Source organism: Episyrphus balteatus, chromosome 1 (assembly GCF_945859705.1).
Source record: "Episyrphus balteatus chromosome 1, idEpiBalt1.1, whole genome shotgun sequence".
Classification (NCBI taxonomy): Eukaryota; Metazoa; Arthropoda; class Insecta; order Diptera; family Syrphidae; genus Episyrphus; species Episyrphus balteatus.
In genome coordinates, this window is record NC_079134.1 from 29,268,211 (window position 1) to 29,288,080 (window position 19,870).

Below are 19,870 nucleotides of genomic sequence, written 5' to 3' on the forward strand. Positions count from 1 at the left end.
AGTTTTTTGCTATAACTTTTAAACTGAGGGTGGGCTAACGAAAAAAAGTGATGTAATTAGTTGGAATTAGAATGGTTAATTGAGGAAAAATGAAAAAAGGATAAATTTTACACTGAAAAAAAAAAATGTTTGATTTTTAAGAAGTTGGTACTTTGAAAAAAGTTTTTTGCTATAACTTTTAAACTGAGGGTGGGCTAACGAAAAAAAGTGATGTAATTAGTTGGAATTAGAATGGTTAATTGAGGAAAAATGAAAAAAGGATAAATTTTACACTGAAAAAAAAAATGTTTGATTTTTAAGAAGTTGGTACTTTGAAAAAAGTTTTTTGCTATAACTTTTAAACTGAGGGTGGGCTAACGAAAAAAAGTGATGTAATTAGTTGGAATTAGAATGGTTAATTGAGGAAAAATGAAAAAAGGATAAATTTTACACTGAAAAAAAAAATGTTTGATTTTTAAGAAGTTGGTACTTTGAAAAAAGTTTTTTGCTATAACTTTTAAACTGAGGGTGGGCTAACGAAAAAAAGTGATGTAATTAGTTGGAATTAGAATGGTTAATTGAGGAAAAATGAAAAAAGGATAAATTTTACACTGAAAAAAAAAATGTTTGATTTTTAAGAAGTTGGTACTTTGAAAAAAGTTTTTTGCTATAACTTTTAAACTGAGGGTGGGCTAACGAAAAAAAGTGATGTAATTAGTTGGAATTAGAATGGTTAATTGAGGAAAAATGAAAAAAGGATAAATTTTACACTGAAAAAAAAAATGTTTGATTTTTAAGAAGTTGGTACTTTGAAAAAAGTTTTTTGCTATAACTTTTAAACTGAGGGTGGGCTAACGAAAAAAAGTGATGTAATTAGTTGGAATTAGAATGGTTAATTGAGGAAAAATGAAAAAAGGATAAATTTTACACTGAAAAAAAAAATGTTTGATTTTTAAGAAGTTGGTACTTTGAAAAAAGTTTTTTGCTATAACTTTTAAACTGAGGGTGGGCTAACGAAAAAAAGTGATGTAATTAGTTGGAATTAGAATGGTTAATTGAGGAAAAATGAAAAAAGGATAAATTTTACACTGAAAAAAAAAAATGTTTGATTTTTAAGAAGTTGGTACTTTGAAAAAAGTTTTTTGCTATAACTTTTAAACTGAGGGTGGGCTAACGAAAAAAAGTGATGTAATTAGTTGGAATTAGAATGGTTAATTGAGGAAAAATGAAAAAAGGATAAATTTTACACTGAAAAAAAAAATGTTTGATTTTTAAGAAGTTGGTACTTTGAAAAAAGTTTTTTGCTATAACTTTTAAACTGAGGTTGGGCTAACGAAAAAAAGTGATGTAATTAGTTGGAATTAGAATGGTTAATTGAGGAAAAATGAAAAAAGGATAAATTTTACACTGAAAAAAAAAATGTTTGATTTTTAAGAAGTTGGTACTTTGAAAAAAGTTTTTTGCTATAACTTTTAAACTGAGGGTGGGCTAACGAAAAAAAGTGATGTAATTAGTTGGAATTAGAATGGTTAATTGAGGAAAAATGAAAAAAGGATAAATTTTACACTGAAAAAAAAAATGTTTGATTTTTAAGAAGTTGGTACTTTGAAAAAAGTTTTTTGCTATAACTTTTAAACTGAGGGTGGGCTAACGAAAAAAAGTGATGTAATTAGTTGGAATTAGAATGGTTAATTGAGGAAAAATGAAAAAAGGATAAATTTTACACTGAAAAAAAAAATGTTTGATTTTTAAGAAGTTGGTACTTTGAAAAAAGTTTTTTGCTATAACTTTTAAACTGAGGGTGGGCTAACGAAAAAAAGTGATGTAATTAGTTGGAATTAGAATGGTTAATTGAGGAAAAATGAAAAAAGGATAAATTTTACACTGAAAAAAAAAATGTTTGATTTTTAAGAAGTTGGTACTTTGAAAAAAGTTTTTTGCTATAACTTTTAAACTGAGGGTGGGCTAACGAAAAAAAGTGATGTAATTAGTTGGAATTAGAATGGTTAATTGAGGAAAAATGAAAAAAGGATAAATTTTACACTGAAAAAAAAAATGTTTGATTTTTAAGAAGTTGGTACTTTGAAAAAAGTTTTTTGCTATAACTTTTAAACTGAGGGTGGGCTAACGAAAAAAAGTGATGTAATTAGTTGGAATTAGAATGGTTAATTGAGGAAAAATGAAAAAAGGATAAATTTTACACTGAAAAAAAAAATGTTTGATTTTTAAGAAGTTGGTACTTTGAAAAAAGTTTTTTGCTATAACTTTTAAACTGAGGGTGGGCTAACGAAAAAAAGTGATGTAATTAGTTGGAATTAGAATGGTTAATTGAGGAAAAATGAAAAAAGGATAAATTTTACACTGAAAAAAAAAATGTTTGATTTTTAAGAAGTTGGTACTTTGAAAAAAGTTTTTTGCTATAACTTTTAAACTGAGGGTGGGCTAACGAAAAAAAGTGATGTAATTAGTTGGAATTAGAATGGTTAATTGAGGAAAAATGAAAAAAGGATAAATTTTACACTGAAAAAAAAAATGTTTGATTTTTAAGAAGTTGGTACTTTGAAAAAAGTTTTTTGCTATAACTTTTAAACTGAGGGTGGGCTAACGAAAAAAAGTGATGTAATTAGTTGGAATTAGAATGGTTAATTGAGGAAAAATGAAAAAAGGATAAATTTTACACTGAAAAAAAAAAATGTTTGATTTTTAAGAAGTTGGTACTTTGAAAAAAGTTTTTTGCTATAACTTTTAAACTGAGGGTGGGCTAACGAAAAAAAGTGATGTAATTAGTTGGAATTAGAATGGTTAATTGAGGAAAAATGAAAAAAGGATAAATTTTACACTGAAAAAAAAAATGTTTGATTTTTAAGAAGTTGGTACTTTGAAAAAAGTTTTTTGCTATAACTTTTAAACTGAGGGTGGGCTAACGAAAAAAAGTGATGTAATTAGTTGGAATTAGAATGGTTAATTGAGGAAAAATGAAAAAAGGATAAATTTTACACTGAAAAAAAAAATGTTTGATTTTTAAGAAGTTGGTACTTTGAAAAAAGTTTTTTGCTATAACTTTTAAACTGAGGGTGGGCTAACGAAAAAAAGTGATGTAATTAGTTGGAATTAGAATGGTTAATTGAGGAAAAATGAAAAAAGGATAAATTTTACACTGAAAAAAAAAATGTTTGATTTTTAAGAAGTTGGTACTTTGAAAAAAGTTTTTTGCTATAACTTTTAAACTGAGGGTGGGCTAACGAAAAAAAGTGATGTAATTAGTTGGAATTAGAATGGTTAATTGAGGAAAAATGAAAAAAGGATAAATTTTACACTGAAAAAAAAAATGTTTGATTTTTAAGAAGTTGGTACTTTGAAAAAAGTTTTTTGCTATAACTTTTAAACTGAGGGTGGGCTAACGAAAAAAAGTGATGTAATTAGTTGGAATTAGAATGGTTAATTGAGGAAAAATGAAAAAAGGATAAATTTTACACTGAAAAAAAAAATGTTTGATTTTTAAGAAGTTGGTACTTTGAAAAAAGTTTTTTGCTATAACTTTTAAACTGAGGGTGGGCTAACGAAAAAAAGTGATGTAATTAGTTGGAATTAGAATGGTTAATTGAGGAAAAATGAAAAAAGGATAAATTTTACACTGAAAAAAAAAAATGTTTGATTTTTAAGAAGTTGGTACTTTGAAAAAAGTTTTTTGCTATAACTTTTAAACTGAGGGTGGGCTAACGAAAAAAAGTGATGTAATTAGTTGGAATTAGAATGGTTAATTGAGGAAAAATGAAAAAAGGATAAATTTTACACTGAAAAAAAAAATGTTTGATTTTTAAGAAGTTGGTACTTTGAAAAAAGTTTTTTGCTATAACTTTTAAACTGAGGTTGGGCTAACGAAAAAAAGTGATGTAATTAGTTGGAATTAGAATGGTTAATTGAGGAAAAATGAAAAAAGGATAAATTTTACACTGAAAAAAAAAATGTTTGATTTTTAAGAAGTTGGTACTTTGAAAAAAGTTTTTTGCTATAACTTTTAAACTGAGGGTGGGCTAACGAAAAAAAGTGATGTAATTAGTTGGAATTAGAATGGTTAATTGAGGAAAAATGAAAAAAGGATAAATTTTACACTGAAAAAAAAAATGTTTGATTTTTAAGAAGTTGGTACTTTGAAAAAAGTTTTTTGCTATAACTTTTAAACTGAGGGTGGGCTAACGAAAAAAAGTGATGTAATTAGTTGGAATTAGAATGGTTAATTGAGGAAAAATGAAAAAAGGATAAATTTTACACTGAAAAAAAAAATGTTTGATTTTTAAGAAGTTGGTACTTTGAAAAAAGTTTTTTGCTATAACTTTTAAACTGAGGGTGGGCTAACGAAAAAAAGTGATGTAATTAGTTGGAATTAGAATGGTTAATTGAGGAAAAATGAAAAAAGGATAAATTTTACACTGAAAAAAAAAATGTTTGATTTTTAAGAAGTTGGTACTTTGAAAAAAGTTTTTTGCTATAACTTTTAAACTGAGGGTGGGCTAACGAAAAAAAGTGATGTAATTAGTTGGAATTAGAATGGTTAATTGAGGAAAAATGAAAAAAGGATAAATTTTACACTGAAAAAAAAAATGTTTGATTTTTAAGAAGTTGGTACTTTGAAAAAAGTTTTTTGCTATAACTTTTAAACTGAGGGTGGGCTAACGAAAAAAAGTGATGTAATTAGTTGGAATTAGAATGGTTAATTGAGGAAAAATGAAAAAAGGATAAATTTTACACTGAAAAAAAAAATGTTTGATTTTTAAGAAGTTGGTACTTTGAAAAAAGTTTTTTGCTATAACTTTTAAACTGAGGGTGGGCTAACGAAAAAAAGTGATGTAATTAGCTGGAATTAGAATGGTTAATTGAGGAAAAATGAAAAAAGGATAAATTTTACACTGAAACAAAAAAAAAGGGTCACTGAGGTGTATACGTACTTTTTTTTTTGGTGTGGTGAATAAAAACTAATTCTTCTATAATTTTTAAACTAAGCTTACGATAGCAAAAATAAAAGTTGGGCTATCCTGGGCTAACCTTGGGCAAACAAACCACGGTTTTAAACTAAGGATTTTTTCACAGGAGAAAAAAATTTAAATTTTTTCGGTTTCTGATATGAAAAAAAGTTTTTTGTTGTATCTTCTGAAAAAACAGTGCAATCAAGAAAAAAAAAGTTGGGCTATCCTGGGCTAACGTTGGGCAATCGAACCACAGTGCAAGACCAACAATTTTTTCACAGAATAAAAAAAAGTTTTTTTTTGTGATTTTTGAGGTGAAAAAAAATAATTCCGTTATAATTTTAAAACTAAGGGTGGGCTAACGAAAAAAAATCTTGGGCTATCCTGGGCTAACCTTGGGCAATCGAACCATATAGGTTTGAAAAAAAAATTTGCATTTGGGGGTGCCAACTTCACATAGCCGGATCTGAGGCCATCAATTCTAGTTCAGCTTTAACGAGAGCTTTTGTTATCCAAACTAGGGTATTATTTATAAAATTTGGCACAAACCAGGGATCTGTGTCTGGCAGAACATATGATAAATTAAAGGAAGAAGCTAACAGAAAAAAAGGATAAAACATAATTTTTTAACAAAAATATTTATTAGTTACAAAAATGTATACTAACCAGAAGCAACTAAAGAGACTAAGAACACTTTTTGAAGAACTTTCATTGCACAATAGATAACAAAAATTGCCAAGACAAAATGTTTTATAGTCTCTTTTATTTAATGGTTTATTATGATATTGACATCTTGATTAATTTACTTACGTAGGTAAATAAGTATACACGTACCTACTTTTGTTATTTATGATTTAAAATTTAAAATATGTATTTTAAAACAGGAGGTAATTTAATTGTTAATTATTACTTTTCCTATGATAAACTATAATTTTAGTTAATTGAATATACTTTCTAGTTCAAAAATCTTATTAAATATGAGATATTATAAAAAATTAGCAGGTTCCAAAAAGCTACAATGTAAAATTTGTTTCTAATATTTTTATAAACTTACGAAAAGAAAACAATAAGCAAAAATTTCCATAATTTAACAAAATATTTTAAAAATACAAAAAAAAAATTTCACCGCAACTCACAAAATAGATTGGTTCTATCGAACTAGCTCTTAGAGTTACTTAAATTTTAAAACTTAATATTAATGTAAGGATTTGCTGAATGAACTATTATAGCTATGTGAAGAAAAAAATAATAATCAATAACTTTCACAGAGTTAGTTAAATGTAACTGGGGAAGGTATAATTATATATAAGCTTAATGCAAGAGATATCCGATTTCTATCTGGCACATTAAAATAAGAAGCTTAAATAAAAAGCAATCAATAAATACTTACATTTTTTCATTTTTTTTAAAACAAATAGTCATGAAATGAATACAAAATAAAATGCCCGATTTTATCGTACACACTTACTCTTAGAGTTCAAATTTTTAAAACTTAAAAAAATATAAAACAATAAATGATACAATTTTTTGTTCTTAGAGCTGTTTGCTCAAACGAAACTTTGAAGATAGAATTTAAGTTCTACATAAAACAGTTTACGCTGAGGAAAAAGTAGGGGATAAGATTTTATGTTCTGCTTTAATATATAAGTTTCGTTTTAGCAAATGGCTTTAAATAGTAAAAATTGAATTGATAGAACATACATTTTTTGTTTTGTATATTATCTCTTTATATATAACAATTTGATTTCTGGTTGTATTTGTTGCCCTTAAACGGACATAAGTGGAGCTTTCACTGTACTACCTACATTAAGGTGGTCCACGCTCCTAGAAGGGAGTGCTGATCGATATTGAATAATTGTAATTTTTTGGAAAAAAGTAAAAAAAAAAAGTTACAAATTGCTTTTTTTCGCACTTTTTGCTTATTATTTTAGTATTATTAATTACTGTTCAAATTTTTTAGAAAAAAAAAGTAAAACTCAAATAAAATATTTGATTTTCAAGAAAACTAAAAAAAATCAATATGAGGTACATAAACGTACAAAACTTAAAAATTGAACTGTTAGCAGCATCCTCTTCCGCTTAAGAAACTGAATTAAAATTTCACAACGTTGATGTTATAGATAAGTGGAACAAATTTATCGGGTGGCCCCAAGACCAAAAATCGAAAAAAATAGTTTTTTTGGACCACCATAACCTACATATATATATTGCAAGTAAAACTAGTCATCCCAGTCATAAGTTAATACTTATCAAAGCTATAACTTTCCGTCAATCAAGATTTTAATTTTCAAGAACGGTTAAAATCACATTGGTATAAGATATGCTTTACTTGAACAAAACAGAAATTTCACATTTGATCAACTCGATATGTTTCATTTTTTTTCAAGAATGAAAAACTTCCCCTTTAGTAGAAATTTAAAGATATTGTATTTATATGCATTTCAAGAAAGAGATGCATTAAAAATAAATTATAATTAAAAGTCAAACGTTTTTTTTATTTTAATTAGCACTTTTCTGATTTTTTTTTTTTTATTTGGACATTTTATTCGTAATTGACAGTAGCTAATGAGTGAAAAAAAAAAACACAAACTAAACATTAACTGACGATTTTCATTCGCACATAAGCAAAGCATATCAATGACAATGAACTCTTTTAATTAACTTCAGTTATATCTTTGTTCATATGCATTGAGACAAATATGTACATGGAATTGTGAATTCATTCGTGTAATTTTTTTACTTGCGATATAGGTACTAAAGGGCAAGTTTAGGATTCGTAAAAAAAATCGAACTCGAGATAACAATTTTACATGACATTACGATGATGGAGAATGCCAAAAAAGTGGGTCCGGCAATTCTGTCTGTCTGTCTGTCTGTCTGTCTGTCTGTCTGTCTGTCCGTCTGTCTCTATCTGGAGCTGCAGCCTAAACGAGTGAAGTGATTTTCTTCAAACTTGGTAGTTAGCAGTTTTTGGTGATTCCCTAGAGGGGAAATTGAAATTTTTTTTTTATGACCAAAACTAACGGTACCTGCCATATAACGGAAATAGAAAAGTTAATTTTTTTCAAAAACGGCTCTAACGATTTTGATTAAAATTTTTGTGTGTAATACTACACATAAGGGCCAACTTTTTAAATAAAAAAAATATTTTTTGTACCGTTATTAACGGTACCTGTCATAGAACGGTTTTTTTCGTTTCTGAATATCTCGTACAAAATTAACCCGATTTAAATGAAAATTTTTATACAAAAGTGTGTAAGTAAAGATAATATTAAAATTTTAGAAAATTTTCAAAAAACGCATTTTTGGTTTTTTAAAAAATATTTCAAAATTTTTTTTTGAAAAATCAATTTTTTGAAAACGGATCAATGAAAAATTTTGAAATTTAGTTTTTATGTGTAAATTAATTATTTCTTCAAAATGGCATACCAACTTTTTTTTTGAAAAATGTTAAAAAAATTTTATATATAAAAAATTATTTTTTTAAAAAACGGCTCCTACAATTTTCAAAATTTTTTTTCTAAAAATACCTTTTTATACGAGAAATAAAATGGCATATTTGTTTTTTTTTTTAAGATATTTTAAAACGGAGTTTTATTAATTATAAAAACAGATTTAATTTTTTTATACTACTTAAAAATATCGAATTTTAAATTTCTTGAATAAAAAGCTTTAACATTATAGTTACTTTAAGCATAAGAGCAAGTACGTGCGACCCCAGTCGTGCAATTTATTTGTGTTTTACATATTCAATGGAAATATTACATATTTAATTTTTCTATTTTTCAAATATGAAATGTAATACTAAATTTGAATTTCTCTCTGCCCTATGAGTTGAATCAATTTTTTATATTCTAAATTCCAGTTTTTAATTTTGTATTTATAAGATTTCAATCTCATATGGCCTTAAAAAAATATTTAAAAAACAAATACTCTACATACGGCAAATAAAAAAATACGTATACACCCTAGTGTACCGACAATTTTGGTGCTGTGCCACACCATTTGTTAATAAAATAAATGTATGGAGTTTTAAATAAAACACTTAAGTGTCATTTATTCATAAGAATACAATTACTGACATTTTAAAACGTCTTTAAAACCATTTATTTGTAAATTAATGTAAATTAAAAAAAAAAAATATAGAAAAATATAAAACTTTTTTCTCAAAGAAATAAAAAAACGATTTTTCGAAGAAGAATTTTTTTTGATTTCTTTTTTTTAATTATATTAAAAATTTATAAAGTCCATTGTTTAAAAAAATTCATTCGAATTAAACTAGTATAGTGTTTAGGAGAAAGTGAAACACTGTTTTATAGAAGGTACCGATAGTATAGTGTGTGTGTTTTTTAACAACTAGAATTTTACTTCAACTGGCTGCCATTTTGTAGTAACTCACTTTAATACAATGAAATTACATAGAACGATAGAAAATATTATAAGGAAGAGAATGTATGTTTATTTTTTGGTCTACGACAAACTGGAGCAAAGATATTAGCTTAGAAGTAAAATATCCCAAAAATACATTTTTGTGAATACCTCCGCTAAAAAGAATGATCAGGTGGTGAGAAATTGGGTTTAAGCCTTTAAAATTTACTCCTATCGATCCATGAAATAAAAACTGACAGTGATGACTCTGTGCACAAGGTTAGGTCCTTTTTTCCGACGCTTTGACTAGAGTATAGGTAAAAACTTAAAAAAAAATTTCATTTGTTGAATAAAATCATTAGAGCTGTTTTCACACACACATTTTTTAAACTATTTAAACTTTGTGAAAAAGTTTCTTTTACTATAAGATTTAAGAATCTATGAAAATAGTCGTAAAAACAACTTGGGTGAAAGGGTATTTTTTTTTTCCAAGAAAGAAAAGATGAAATTGTGTCTTTATTTTAGATAAAGAGAAAATGTGGGCTTATATCAAATAGTGTTTTTAAAAGAAAGGAAAACGTGAATTTTCGAACTAAATTTTTTTTAAGTATTTTTGGTGCAAATGTAAAAGTTAAAAAAAAATAAACATCGTTATAGCTTTATTTTTGGAATTAAATATTTCGGAAACATTTTGAAATTAATGTTAACATTACTCATGTGTCATGTCATAAACATCTAAGTTATTATTATTTGGAAAAAAATTTTAAATAAGTTTTAATAAACATTTTAATACAAAATTTCAAAATTTTACTATTTTCGTTTGAAAATTTCATTTTTAACTAGTTATTTTAAAGTAAGGTTAATGTTCTTTTATACAAATTAATAATTGTAATCGGTTTAGTTGATTACATGAAAGCTCAAAGCAAACAAAAATTTTCTCATTAAGATCTACGGTTTTAAATACCAAAAGATTGATGTATGTAGTTAAAAAACGTGAGTGAATAATTTTACTCAAAGTGAGAAAATAAAACTTGTCCTCAAATGGTTAGTGACAGGTACACAGTACAGCTAATTTTGCCGCTAAAAAAATTATTCCAAAAACTCCTTTAGACAATTGCGAGAACAGCTTTTGGCCAAACTACCAAAAATATTGAGAGAACAGTTTTTTTTATAAAAATGACACCATATAATTATTTTGGAAGCTATTTCTGCAATGTTATCAATACTATTAAAATTGTCCAAGGTCTTGGGACAGTGTCAAGGTATTTTGTTTATATTCTGATAAGAAGTGTAAAGTCTTAAATTGCATTATAAGTTTCTTGTTATGTGGGAATTTTATATTGCCGCCAAGAACCTCCGATTGTTTACAATGGAATTTCCAAAACAATAGAAAATATTTACACTCAATTGAATTATTGGTCATAATTGATTCTTATCCGAACTCCTATCGATCAAATAAACATTTTATTACATAAATGCTTTTAAAGAACCTCGAAAATAATACAAATTGTGGGTGAAAATGTTATCGATTGAAAATAATATTTTGATAAAAAATTATTAAAACTCAATTAAGTTAATCATAAATACCTTTCGATTAGATGTTGTATAGGCCTTAGCCTATATAAATAAGATGACCAATTCTTAGAATAAATTAATCGGTTTCTGAAGTTAACAAAACATAGACGAGTTAGAAATGAAATTAAACATAACATTTTTGATAGCTGCCGCTCTTTTGAGTGAAATATCAGCAAAACCACTTCGGAATACCAGTGAAGTAGATGGATGGTTTGTACCAACAGTTGATGGTAAATTCTTCTGGATGACTCGCGAGCAGTTCGAGAACGAATATGACAAACCTAATGAGCGCAAAACTGTGTCGGTGGAATATTACTTGTATACCCAAACAAATCCTACTTCTCCTGAAGAATTGTACTTGGATGATACCGATACTTTAGCCAGCTCCAGTTTCGACAAAAATAAGCCTACAAGGTGAGACTCTATTCTGGGTGATTGATCTTCAAAATTTTATAAAAGAATTTGTGTTTTTTTCTGTTAAAAGGTTTATCATTCACGGATGGCAAAATAACGCAAATTCTGATGTCAATTTGAAAATCCGTGAAGCCCTGATGGAAGTTGGAAGCTTTAATGTGATAAGTGTCGATTGGAGTTCAGCAGCTGGATCACTTAATTATGCCAGTTCTAAAAGTGCTGTATCAACAGTTGGCAAAAATGTGGCTGCATTTATTGATTTCTTGAATGAAAAAGCCGGTATGACATTTGAGAGTCTAACTTTGGTAGGACATAGTCTGGGAGCTCATGTTAGTGGATATGCTGGCAAAAATGTAAATAGAGGAAAAATTAATATCATAACTGGACTTGACCCAGCTGCACCACTTTTCGACTACTCAAACTGTGATACAAGATTATGTTCCACTGATGCAATGTTTGTGGATTCTATTCAGACCAACGGTAAACTACTCGGTTTCCTTGAACCAATTGGCAAGGCTGCATATTATCCAAATGGTGGAAAATCTCAACCTGGATGTTTATTAGATTTAGCTGGAAGTTGTTCACATTCACGGTCGTTCAAATATTATGCAGAAGCTTTATTGGAAAATAATTTTCTCGCTATAAAATGCAGTGACTATGAAGCAGCAGTTGCTAAGGATTGTAAAGAATCCTATCAAGGTTTATCAAGAATGGGGTCGCCCGGAAGTATATTTAATGAGGGAGCTTATTATGTTCCAGTTAATAAGAAATCACTCTTTGGTACGGGTTGACAATTGAAATTTTCTCAAAACTATGTATATGGCTGTGTTATAGAATTAAAGTATAATATAAGAACTATTTTGATGATTTTTTTCTTTTCAAGTGATTTAAAATTAAGAGAACAAGATTGACATGTATATCACATATTCGAAGTGATATAAAAAAGGTGTATACTTGCTTTGGGTATCACTTTAATCAATATACAATAGTGGAAGAAAATTAACCATACAAGTAAAACGATTTTTGTAGTTAAAACCAAAAATACAAAAAAGTACGTATACGCCCGAGTGTACAAGTACTTCTATCAAAATATAACAGAAATTTACAATAATAAATTATAAGTATGTGTCAATGTATCTACAATAATAAGCTTTTTATCAACACCGAGTTGTAGGTTTGATGAAGAAATTAACCTTTTAGATCTCTCTAAATCTCACAATCAAAAAGCAGAAGCTAAACAATATTTTAATTTTTTTTTTTTTTTGGCTTTTAAGAAGTCGCGTAAGAATTGCAAAAAATATGTTCCACAATTTTGTCTATCGTTACTTTCTGTCTGCATTATCTTCGGTGTTATTATTTTTTTTTTTTACAGAAATACCATTGTTTTTTAGAGCAAAAGCCCCCAAAAGTGTCTTTAAGATGAAGTTTTTTTATCATTTCAATAATTTATTCTTAAAAATAGAATACCAATGTTTTATGATCCTGAACTTTGCAGACAATTTGTCTGCTGAGGTTTGGACAACCACCAAAGTCGCAAAACTCGTCTGATTTTGAAAAATTAAACGCCATTCGATTCGTTAAATAAAAATCTAGGGTGTGATGTTTTTTTTTGCGTTATTTTGGCCATAACTTTTTTGTTAAGACAAATTAAAAAAAAAAACTAAAAATTATCGCCCCTAGATTTTTATTTAACGAAGCGAATGGCGTTTATTTTATGAAAATGGGTCCATTATTACAGTGGTGACGAAAGTCCAAAATTTTAAAAAATAATTTTTTTTATGTTTTTTTTGCGTTTTTTGGCCATAACTTTTTTGTTAAGACAAATAAAGAAAAAGCTAAAAAATATCGCCCCTAGATTTTTATTTAACGAAGCGACTGCGTTAGACGTGTTTATAAAGTCAGATCTGCGATCGGACTAAGTTAGTCCAACTGATAGGTACTGCTGTTCATAAGCGTCATTATGTCGTCAACATCGGACAGATTGAGCAGCCAAAATTTTATGGCTACATAACTCACGAAGAAGTTTATTTGCCTCTTGATTCGATGTTTTTATTGTTAATAAATATAAATACAAAGAGTGTTTATTTTTACATTTTTCGAAAAATTTAGATTTTAATGTCAAAGAAAATTCCTAAATAGTAGTTTTTTGAGTTTAAATTGATTTTTTTTCATATTAGGGTGGCTCTAAGAAATGTTATCTTCTACAGTTGATTGTGGAACTCGAAAAACTTCAACGTGGATATTATTTTGACCCAATTATCGAAAAAAAAAATCCATTAGGGTGGTTCAAATTTTTTTTTTATTATTGAAAAAAAAAATTAATTTTCACTGCATAGAAAGTTTGTAAAACATGGTTTATGCAACATAATGTAAAACTGGGTAGGTATTTTCACATTAGGGGGCTCAGAAAAATGGTCGAGGTATTTTACATTTACGCTTAGAATTCAACCAAATTTTATTTAATTAATTTGACATGAATTTAATATAACTATAAAAAAACGCACTTAACAAACTTTCTGTGCACTAAAACTCTTTTTTTCTTCAAACGCAAAAAAAAAACTTTTTTGAACACCCTAATTAAAAATATTTTTTCTATTGATACTTTGTTACAAATGAGAACCGCTCGTTGTTTTTATTATTTTTTGTTTTTTTTTAAGAAGTTTGTATTTTTTGTGCCACCCTAATGTAACACGGTTTACAAATTTTCCGTGTTATTAAAAACAATATTTTCGGGAACTGAAAAAGTAAACATTTTTTTGCTAATTAATTTTTATATTAATTAATTAATTAATTAATTTTTTATATTTTTTTTTTCTGACGCTTACGAACACTCAGTGACTGCTGAAAATTGTACTTACGCATACCTGCAAACATTCTGCAGAATTGGTGTGTTCATTAATGCATAAAAAGCAGAAAGACGATTGTACTAACGCAGATTTCCGACGTTTATGAAAAAACCCTATATTAATTTTACTATAACATTCCATAATGTACTACCTACATATCTTCGGCGTAAAGCAAAATTGTTCTAAATCCACTTTTTACCCAAAATGAGATAATGATGCATTTTTACTAATTTTTTTCAAAAAAATTTCATTCCGCAGATAATATAATTTAATTGAACATAGAACAATAAAAACAGGGAAGTAGCCTTTTGAAAATGAGCCCGATTATTCTTGATTGTTCAAAGCCCCATCATATTGTGTTCTAAGTCCACTTTTTATTTTTTTTTTTATTTTTATTATTGTTTTATGTCCAATTTTAGGTTTTTAGTTTTAAAAAATATTTAAAAATAGTATGCACCTAACTATTGAGGTAAACTTGTATATTTTATGCAAGAGAAAAGAACAAACTTTATAAAAAAACATAACTTGAATGGCAAAAGAGCAGAAAATTGTCGCTTTAAACCAATTTCAAACTTAAAAATCGTCCCCTGTAAAATTTGGTTTTTGTGACTTAGAACAATTTTGCTTTACGGCGAAGATATTTGAAAAAAAAAACCTGAACAAAATAGGTATATATGTATGTTGGAAAAAAATACACATACACCCCAGTGTACCAACTTTTTCTAAACTCAACTGCAAAATAAAACTACATACATAATTCAAAAGCTAAGTACTTTTATTTTTTTGTGTTTAACTTTTTACTGTCAAAAACATCATTAAATTGTAAGAACAATAGGCTTTTAAAGTACAGGTAAAATAGGCATTAAAAAAAAAAAATTGTTACACGCATGAAACTTTGCAAAAAGTATGCTTTTGGGATAAGAACCAAGTACAAAAAAAGTCTTTAAAAAAAAGTTAGGTGGAAGGGTGTTTTTTCGCGGACAAGAGGGAGGGGGTGAAGGTCAAAAATCTACTGAAAAAAATTGTTTGTCGAATATCATCATATGACACATGTTTTCAAGGTATTTTTTGATGCTGATTCTAATGACATAAAAATAATGTCAATACGATTGCTCTAAGAAAAGTTATTGCCGATTAAAAACAAAGGTGATTGTTTTTTGACTTCCACAAGTAAAATATAAATGAAACCCATGTGAAAAACATGCTACACTGATAAAATTCGGGATGAAGGTTTTAGATAAAGCAGGGACAAAGGATTCATAAAGTTCTTAAAATTATTTTTGGTGAAAGGGTGTTTTTTTGATGGGTTAAGTTGTGTGTGAGGAAGGGATCGTAACAGCTGACTTAAATTTTATTATTTTTTAAAACTTGGTGTAAAAGTTTTGGTTAGTATAAGAATGAAGAATCTATAAAGTGTACAAAATTATGTTGAGTGAAAGGGTGTTTTCTTTTAAGAAATGATGAAATTCGGAATTAGTACCACAAAAACTAGGAAAAAATTGTTACACTCATGAAAATTAAACATGTTTCATTTATAACAGAAACCAAGAACCCGAACAGTATATACAAATATTTTAGGTTAAAGGGTGTTTTTTTGTGAAATATTAAAAAATCCGCGATAAGTCCGATAAAATCAATGGTATAAATGGTACCCTTACAAAATTCATTAAATATGTTCTCTTTCCCATAGGAATTACGAATAATGTAAGTCTATACATTTTTTTTTTAATGTGAAAGGGTGTTTTTTTAGAAGTAAAGAAAATATGGGTATATTTGAAAAAGTGTGTAATACAAGAGTAATATTAGTGGTACATTATTGAAATTTAGTAATTATGTTACTTTTAAGATAAGAAACAAGAATCTAAAGTGTGTATAAAAATATCATAGTTCAAAGGGTGTTTTTTTTAAGTGAAAACAAAAATGATGGGTCACCCTAATGAAATTTGGTAAAAACCTTGATTTTGAGATAGAAAGCAAAAATAAAAAGTTTTCATAAAAAAAATTTTGGTGAAAGGGTGTTTTTTTTTTCGAAGAGACAGTAAAATCTGCAATTGGTCCCAAAAAGCCAATGATTGATTTTATTTATGGTTTTGATGACAAATTAAACATTTACATATAAGTTCTTACACGTTTTACGCGAATCATTGGCTTTTTGGGACCAATTGCAGATTTTACTGTCTCTTCGAAAAAAAAAACACCCTTTCACCAAAATTTTTTTATAGACTTTTTTTGTACTTGGTTCTTATCCCAAAAGCAAACTTTTTGCCAAGTTTCATGAGTGTAAAAATAATTTTTTTTTATTTCTTGATTTTATGTACTATTTTGCCCGTACTATTATTGCTAATTCAAATATCAAGAAAAAGTCATATCCTAAGTAAATTATCCTTTTTGAAGTCATTATGACATTATAAAACAATCAACTCATTTAGGAAAAAATAAAATCAGCCTACTATTTTAAGGAATCCAGCTTAATTTTCTCAAAATAAAAAAAAAAAAAAAACTGAAAGAAAATGTTTGATAACATTTTTATTTTATAAGAACAAAATAATTATCCTTTCCCATATGGTGGTTTACTATTAACTGGTACATAAAAAGTTCCATTTCTTCCAAAACTTTCTTCTGACGCCATTCTTATTGAACTAAAAGTATTTCCACATTGTTTACGCAAAGCATTTTTATAACTTTTACACTCAATAGTAGGAAAATCATTTTTTAAAATAGCCTCAGCAAGATATTTATACGATCTTAAATGACTACACAAATAATGACTTTTGTCATCTGGACATCCGGGTTGATTATATCCACCATTCGGATAGTAAGCTCCGCCCCCAATTGGCCTAGCAAATCCAGCAGTTGTTACAGTTGTCTGAATTGACAATACAAAGTCAGCATCAGTGTAACAAATTCTTGTCGAACAATCTTTGTATGTATATAAAGCTTTTGCTGGATCACATACAATAATCAGGGGTAGAGTGTTATTCCATTTTTTTAAATACTTTCCACCATTTCCAGCAATATGTGTTCCATAGCTGTGGGCCATGACAATTAAATTTTTCTTGGATATTCCACCATCTTGAATCAAGAATTCTATGAACTTTGCCAAATCATAGCCCATACTTGGCATGCAGAGACGTGAAGTGGGGATTGATTTGTATGCGATTTTAGACCAATCCATGCAGATGAAGTTGTAAGGTCCTTTCTTCAAATGTGCATCTCGGATTATTGTGCAAACTTCGGACTTGTGCGATGAACGAATGCCATGAATCATAATTCTATTCACGATCAAGAGAGTTATTTCTGAACAAAATCGAGTAAAAGATCAAATTTATTTACCTTGTCGGATTTGATTTGTTGAAATGAGATTGTTGAATAGTTGAGGGATCTCCCAGAATTAGACGCTGTTCCTTGGTTGGATTATCTTGAGTCCATAAAAAATATTTAAGCAAGTCTGGGTCTTTCTCCAGAGAAGTTAGTTCATTTTCAACGAGACTTCTTTCGACCATTGGTTCAGTAATGTTATCATTCAAATATTCAACATACCAACTTTCCACATCATCAGGCAAGATGTAAGATAGTTCGAAAGTGGAGCCTACAAAATAGTCAAATCTTCGGAAAATTCCATAGAAATAGAAAAAAAAAATTTACAAACCCAAAGCTATTTGAAGAGTAATAAATATTAAATGAACTTTCATTGCACTGGTGGTGATGTGTACAACATCCGATATTAAAATTAAAAAGCTTAAATAGTCATTTTTTAATATTTTTGCTGACGCTCGTATTAAATTTTAAACAACACATTTTAATTATAGTTTAAAACAACAAATTAATATAGTTTATTACATGTTACATGGACATTTTTCCTGTGAAACATGCAATAAACAGTATTTAAAAATCTTAGTATACATTTTTATATCTATGAACGAAAAAAGCGGAAGAAATTTTTATTTTTGACAAACTTTAGTTTTTTTGTGCAAAATAATTACAAAAAATAAAACATCAACTACGGGTGGTCAATGGTCATCTGGTCATGATAAAAATTGGGCATTAAAAAATAAATATATCAAATGACCACAGCCATAAAATGTTAACAAAGAAAAAAAAAATTGTACTTGCCGTTCTACAGCGTCTTAAACATAAGCTTGAATTTAGCAAAAAATGTTAAAATCCAATTGAATTTTTCTGGTAAAACTAATCGTTGCGTATTTCGCTATCTATGGAAGCTAGCTGACAGTTTATATTTTTGTATTCAATCCTATCGTGAGTTTCACGTGAACAAGATTCCGGAAAAATTTAATTTCAATTTTCCCCTACTGTGAGTTGCCGACAAAAAGTTGTTCACGCTCGAACATCTCTCGGTATTTTCAACTTTTTTTTTTCAGGTAATATTCGAGCATGCGAGGTAGTCGACAGCTTTCCTCTCACTTAAATTTTGGTGCCGAACAAGAAACTAGTTTTGCGGAAAATGTAAATTTCCTTCGGGTGAAACTCACGATACCTTTGAAAATTCCGGTCGAACAAAAATATTCCAGGTTGAAAACCTTCCATGTTAAACTCCCGATAAGGCTGGGGTGGAATCGGCTAAGGTGATAGTTGATTGTCACCTTTTTGATTGTCACTTTTGACCATCACCTATTCTTTGCTATGAGTAAAGTGATCACCAAAACCCTACAAGTGCAGAAATTTCGATGAGTATTCGACTCACACGCTGGAGATCGAGGTTCGATCCCTACCGGTGCCCAATTTTTTTTCTTTTTATTTCTTAATAAATATTTAAATATTCTATATGTTTTCTTCTCTAGATAGTAGAGTAACTAAAGTAAATTATTAGGGAACCCGGCCGAACACCTCTGATTTTGACGATTATTTTTTTAAAACGTAGGTAAAAAATACTTTAAGGTCTATAGATTAAAAATTGCCGGTGTTGCCGTATTGTTTTTTAAAATTAAAATTAATTTTTTTTGCTTAAATTTCATAAAACAAATGATAGCAAAAGATTCTCTAGGTAATTTAAGGAAAATATATAAAAGGCAGTAAGGGACAATCTTCCATCGTTTAAGCGATAAATGCAATTTTCTAACATTCTGACCTCAAACACAAAAAAAATATTTTGAAAACAACGGCAGCACCTACAATATTTTAAAATACATTTTTAAAAAGCCAGAAGCTCATTCTTATCTCTTAAATTTAAATCCACTAAATTTAATCAAGACTTTTTGAAAAAATGGTCCTCAAACTCAGAATTAAAAAAAAAATGTTATTAGAAAAATTTAAAATGACTTTTTTCCAAACTTTTTCTAATAAAATATGAATTTATTTAAAAAAAATTTTTGGCCATAAATATTATCAGTTGAATTTGGAAGCAAAAAAGGTAAAATATATCACACTTTTGAAAAAAATGAAAAATTACTTCAATTTCAATGGTTTTTTTTATTAAAACTGAATTTTTGCATTGAAATAATTAATTTTCTCAAAGACTGTGGTAAATAGGAACTTTAAATTTTTGCTATTTAACTTTCAACAGTAAGGGTTATTAAATGAATAAAAAATAATTTTATGTTAAGATGTTGAACTTTAAAAAAAAAATAAGTTACATTTTTTTCAACTTTTATTAAAAAAAGTTCTTCGAAAATGAAATACTTTTTAATTTTTTTCATAAACCGTAATACATAATATGTCAATATTATTGACATTTCCTTTTATAATTTGAAATCATAATAAATGCGG

At 27.7% G+C, this 19,870-nt stretch overlaps 2 protein-coding genes across 2 annotated transcripts; one reads left to right on the plus strand and one right to left on the minus strand.

The window, feature by feature from the left end:
• The first annotated feature begins 11,004 nt into the window (after positions 1-11,004).
• On the plus strand, positions 11,005-12,122 carry LOC129911780 (pancreatic triacylglycerol lipase-like). Its single transcript, XM_055989740.1, has 2 exons — positions 11,005-11,300; positions 11,371-12,122. The coding sequence occupies exons 1-2, from the start codon at positions 11,005-11,007 to the stop codon at positions 12,089-12,091; spliced, it is 1,017 nt and encodes a 338-aa protein (XP_055845715.1). The 3' UTR covers positions 12,092-12,122.
• Positions 12,123-16,694: 4,572 nt separating this feature from the next.
• On the minus strand, positions 16,695-17,891 carry LOC129911846 (phospholipase A1-like). The gene is made up of 3 exons (XM_055989859.1): positions 17,796-17,891; positions 17,480-17,735; positions 16,695-17,418 (listed from the first exon to the last, which is right to left on the minus strand). Exons 1-3 carry the CDS (start codon positions 17,836-17,838, stop codon positions 16,695-16,697), a joined length of 1,023 nt encoding a protein of 340 aa, XP_055845834.1. The 5' UTR covers positions 17,839-17,891.
• Between the last annotated feature and the right edge of the window lie 1,979 nt (positions 17,892-19,870).

What these genes read in the sequence shown, in the direction of transcription:
- LOC129911780 (XM_055989740.1), top strand. Translation starts at nt 11,005, where the DNA reads ATGAAATTAAACATAACATTTTTGATAGCTGCCGCTCTTTTGAGTGAA. An exon ending in GACAAAAATAAGCCTACAAG is followed by an intron (nt 11,301 to 11,370) that starts GTGAGACTCTAT and finishes TTCTGTTAAAAG; the next exon opens with GTTTATCATTCACGGATGGC.
- LOC129911846 (XM_055989859.1), bottom strand. Translation starts at nt 17,838, where the DNA reads ATGAAAGTTCATTTAATATTTATTACTCTTCAAATAGCTTTGG. An exon ending in TACTCTTCAAATAGCTTTGG is followed by an intron (nt 17,736 to 17,795) that starts GTTTGTAAATTT and finishes ACTATTTTGTAG; the next exon opens with GCTCCACTTTCGAACTATCT. An exon ending in AACAAATCAAATCCGACAAG is followed by an intron (nt 17,419 to 17,479) that starts GTAAATAAATTT and finishes GATCGTGAATAG; the next exon opens with AATTATGATTCATGGCATTC.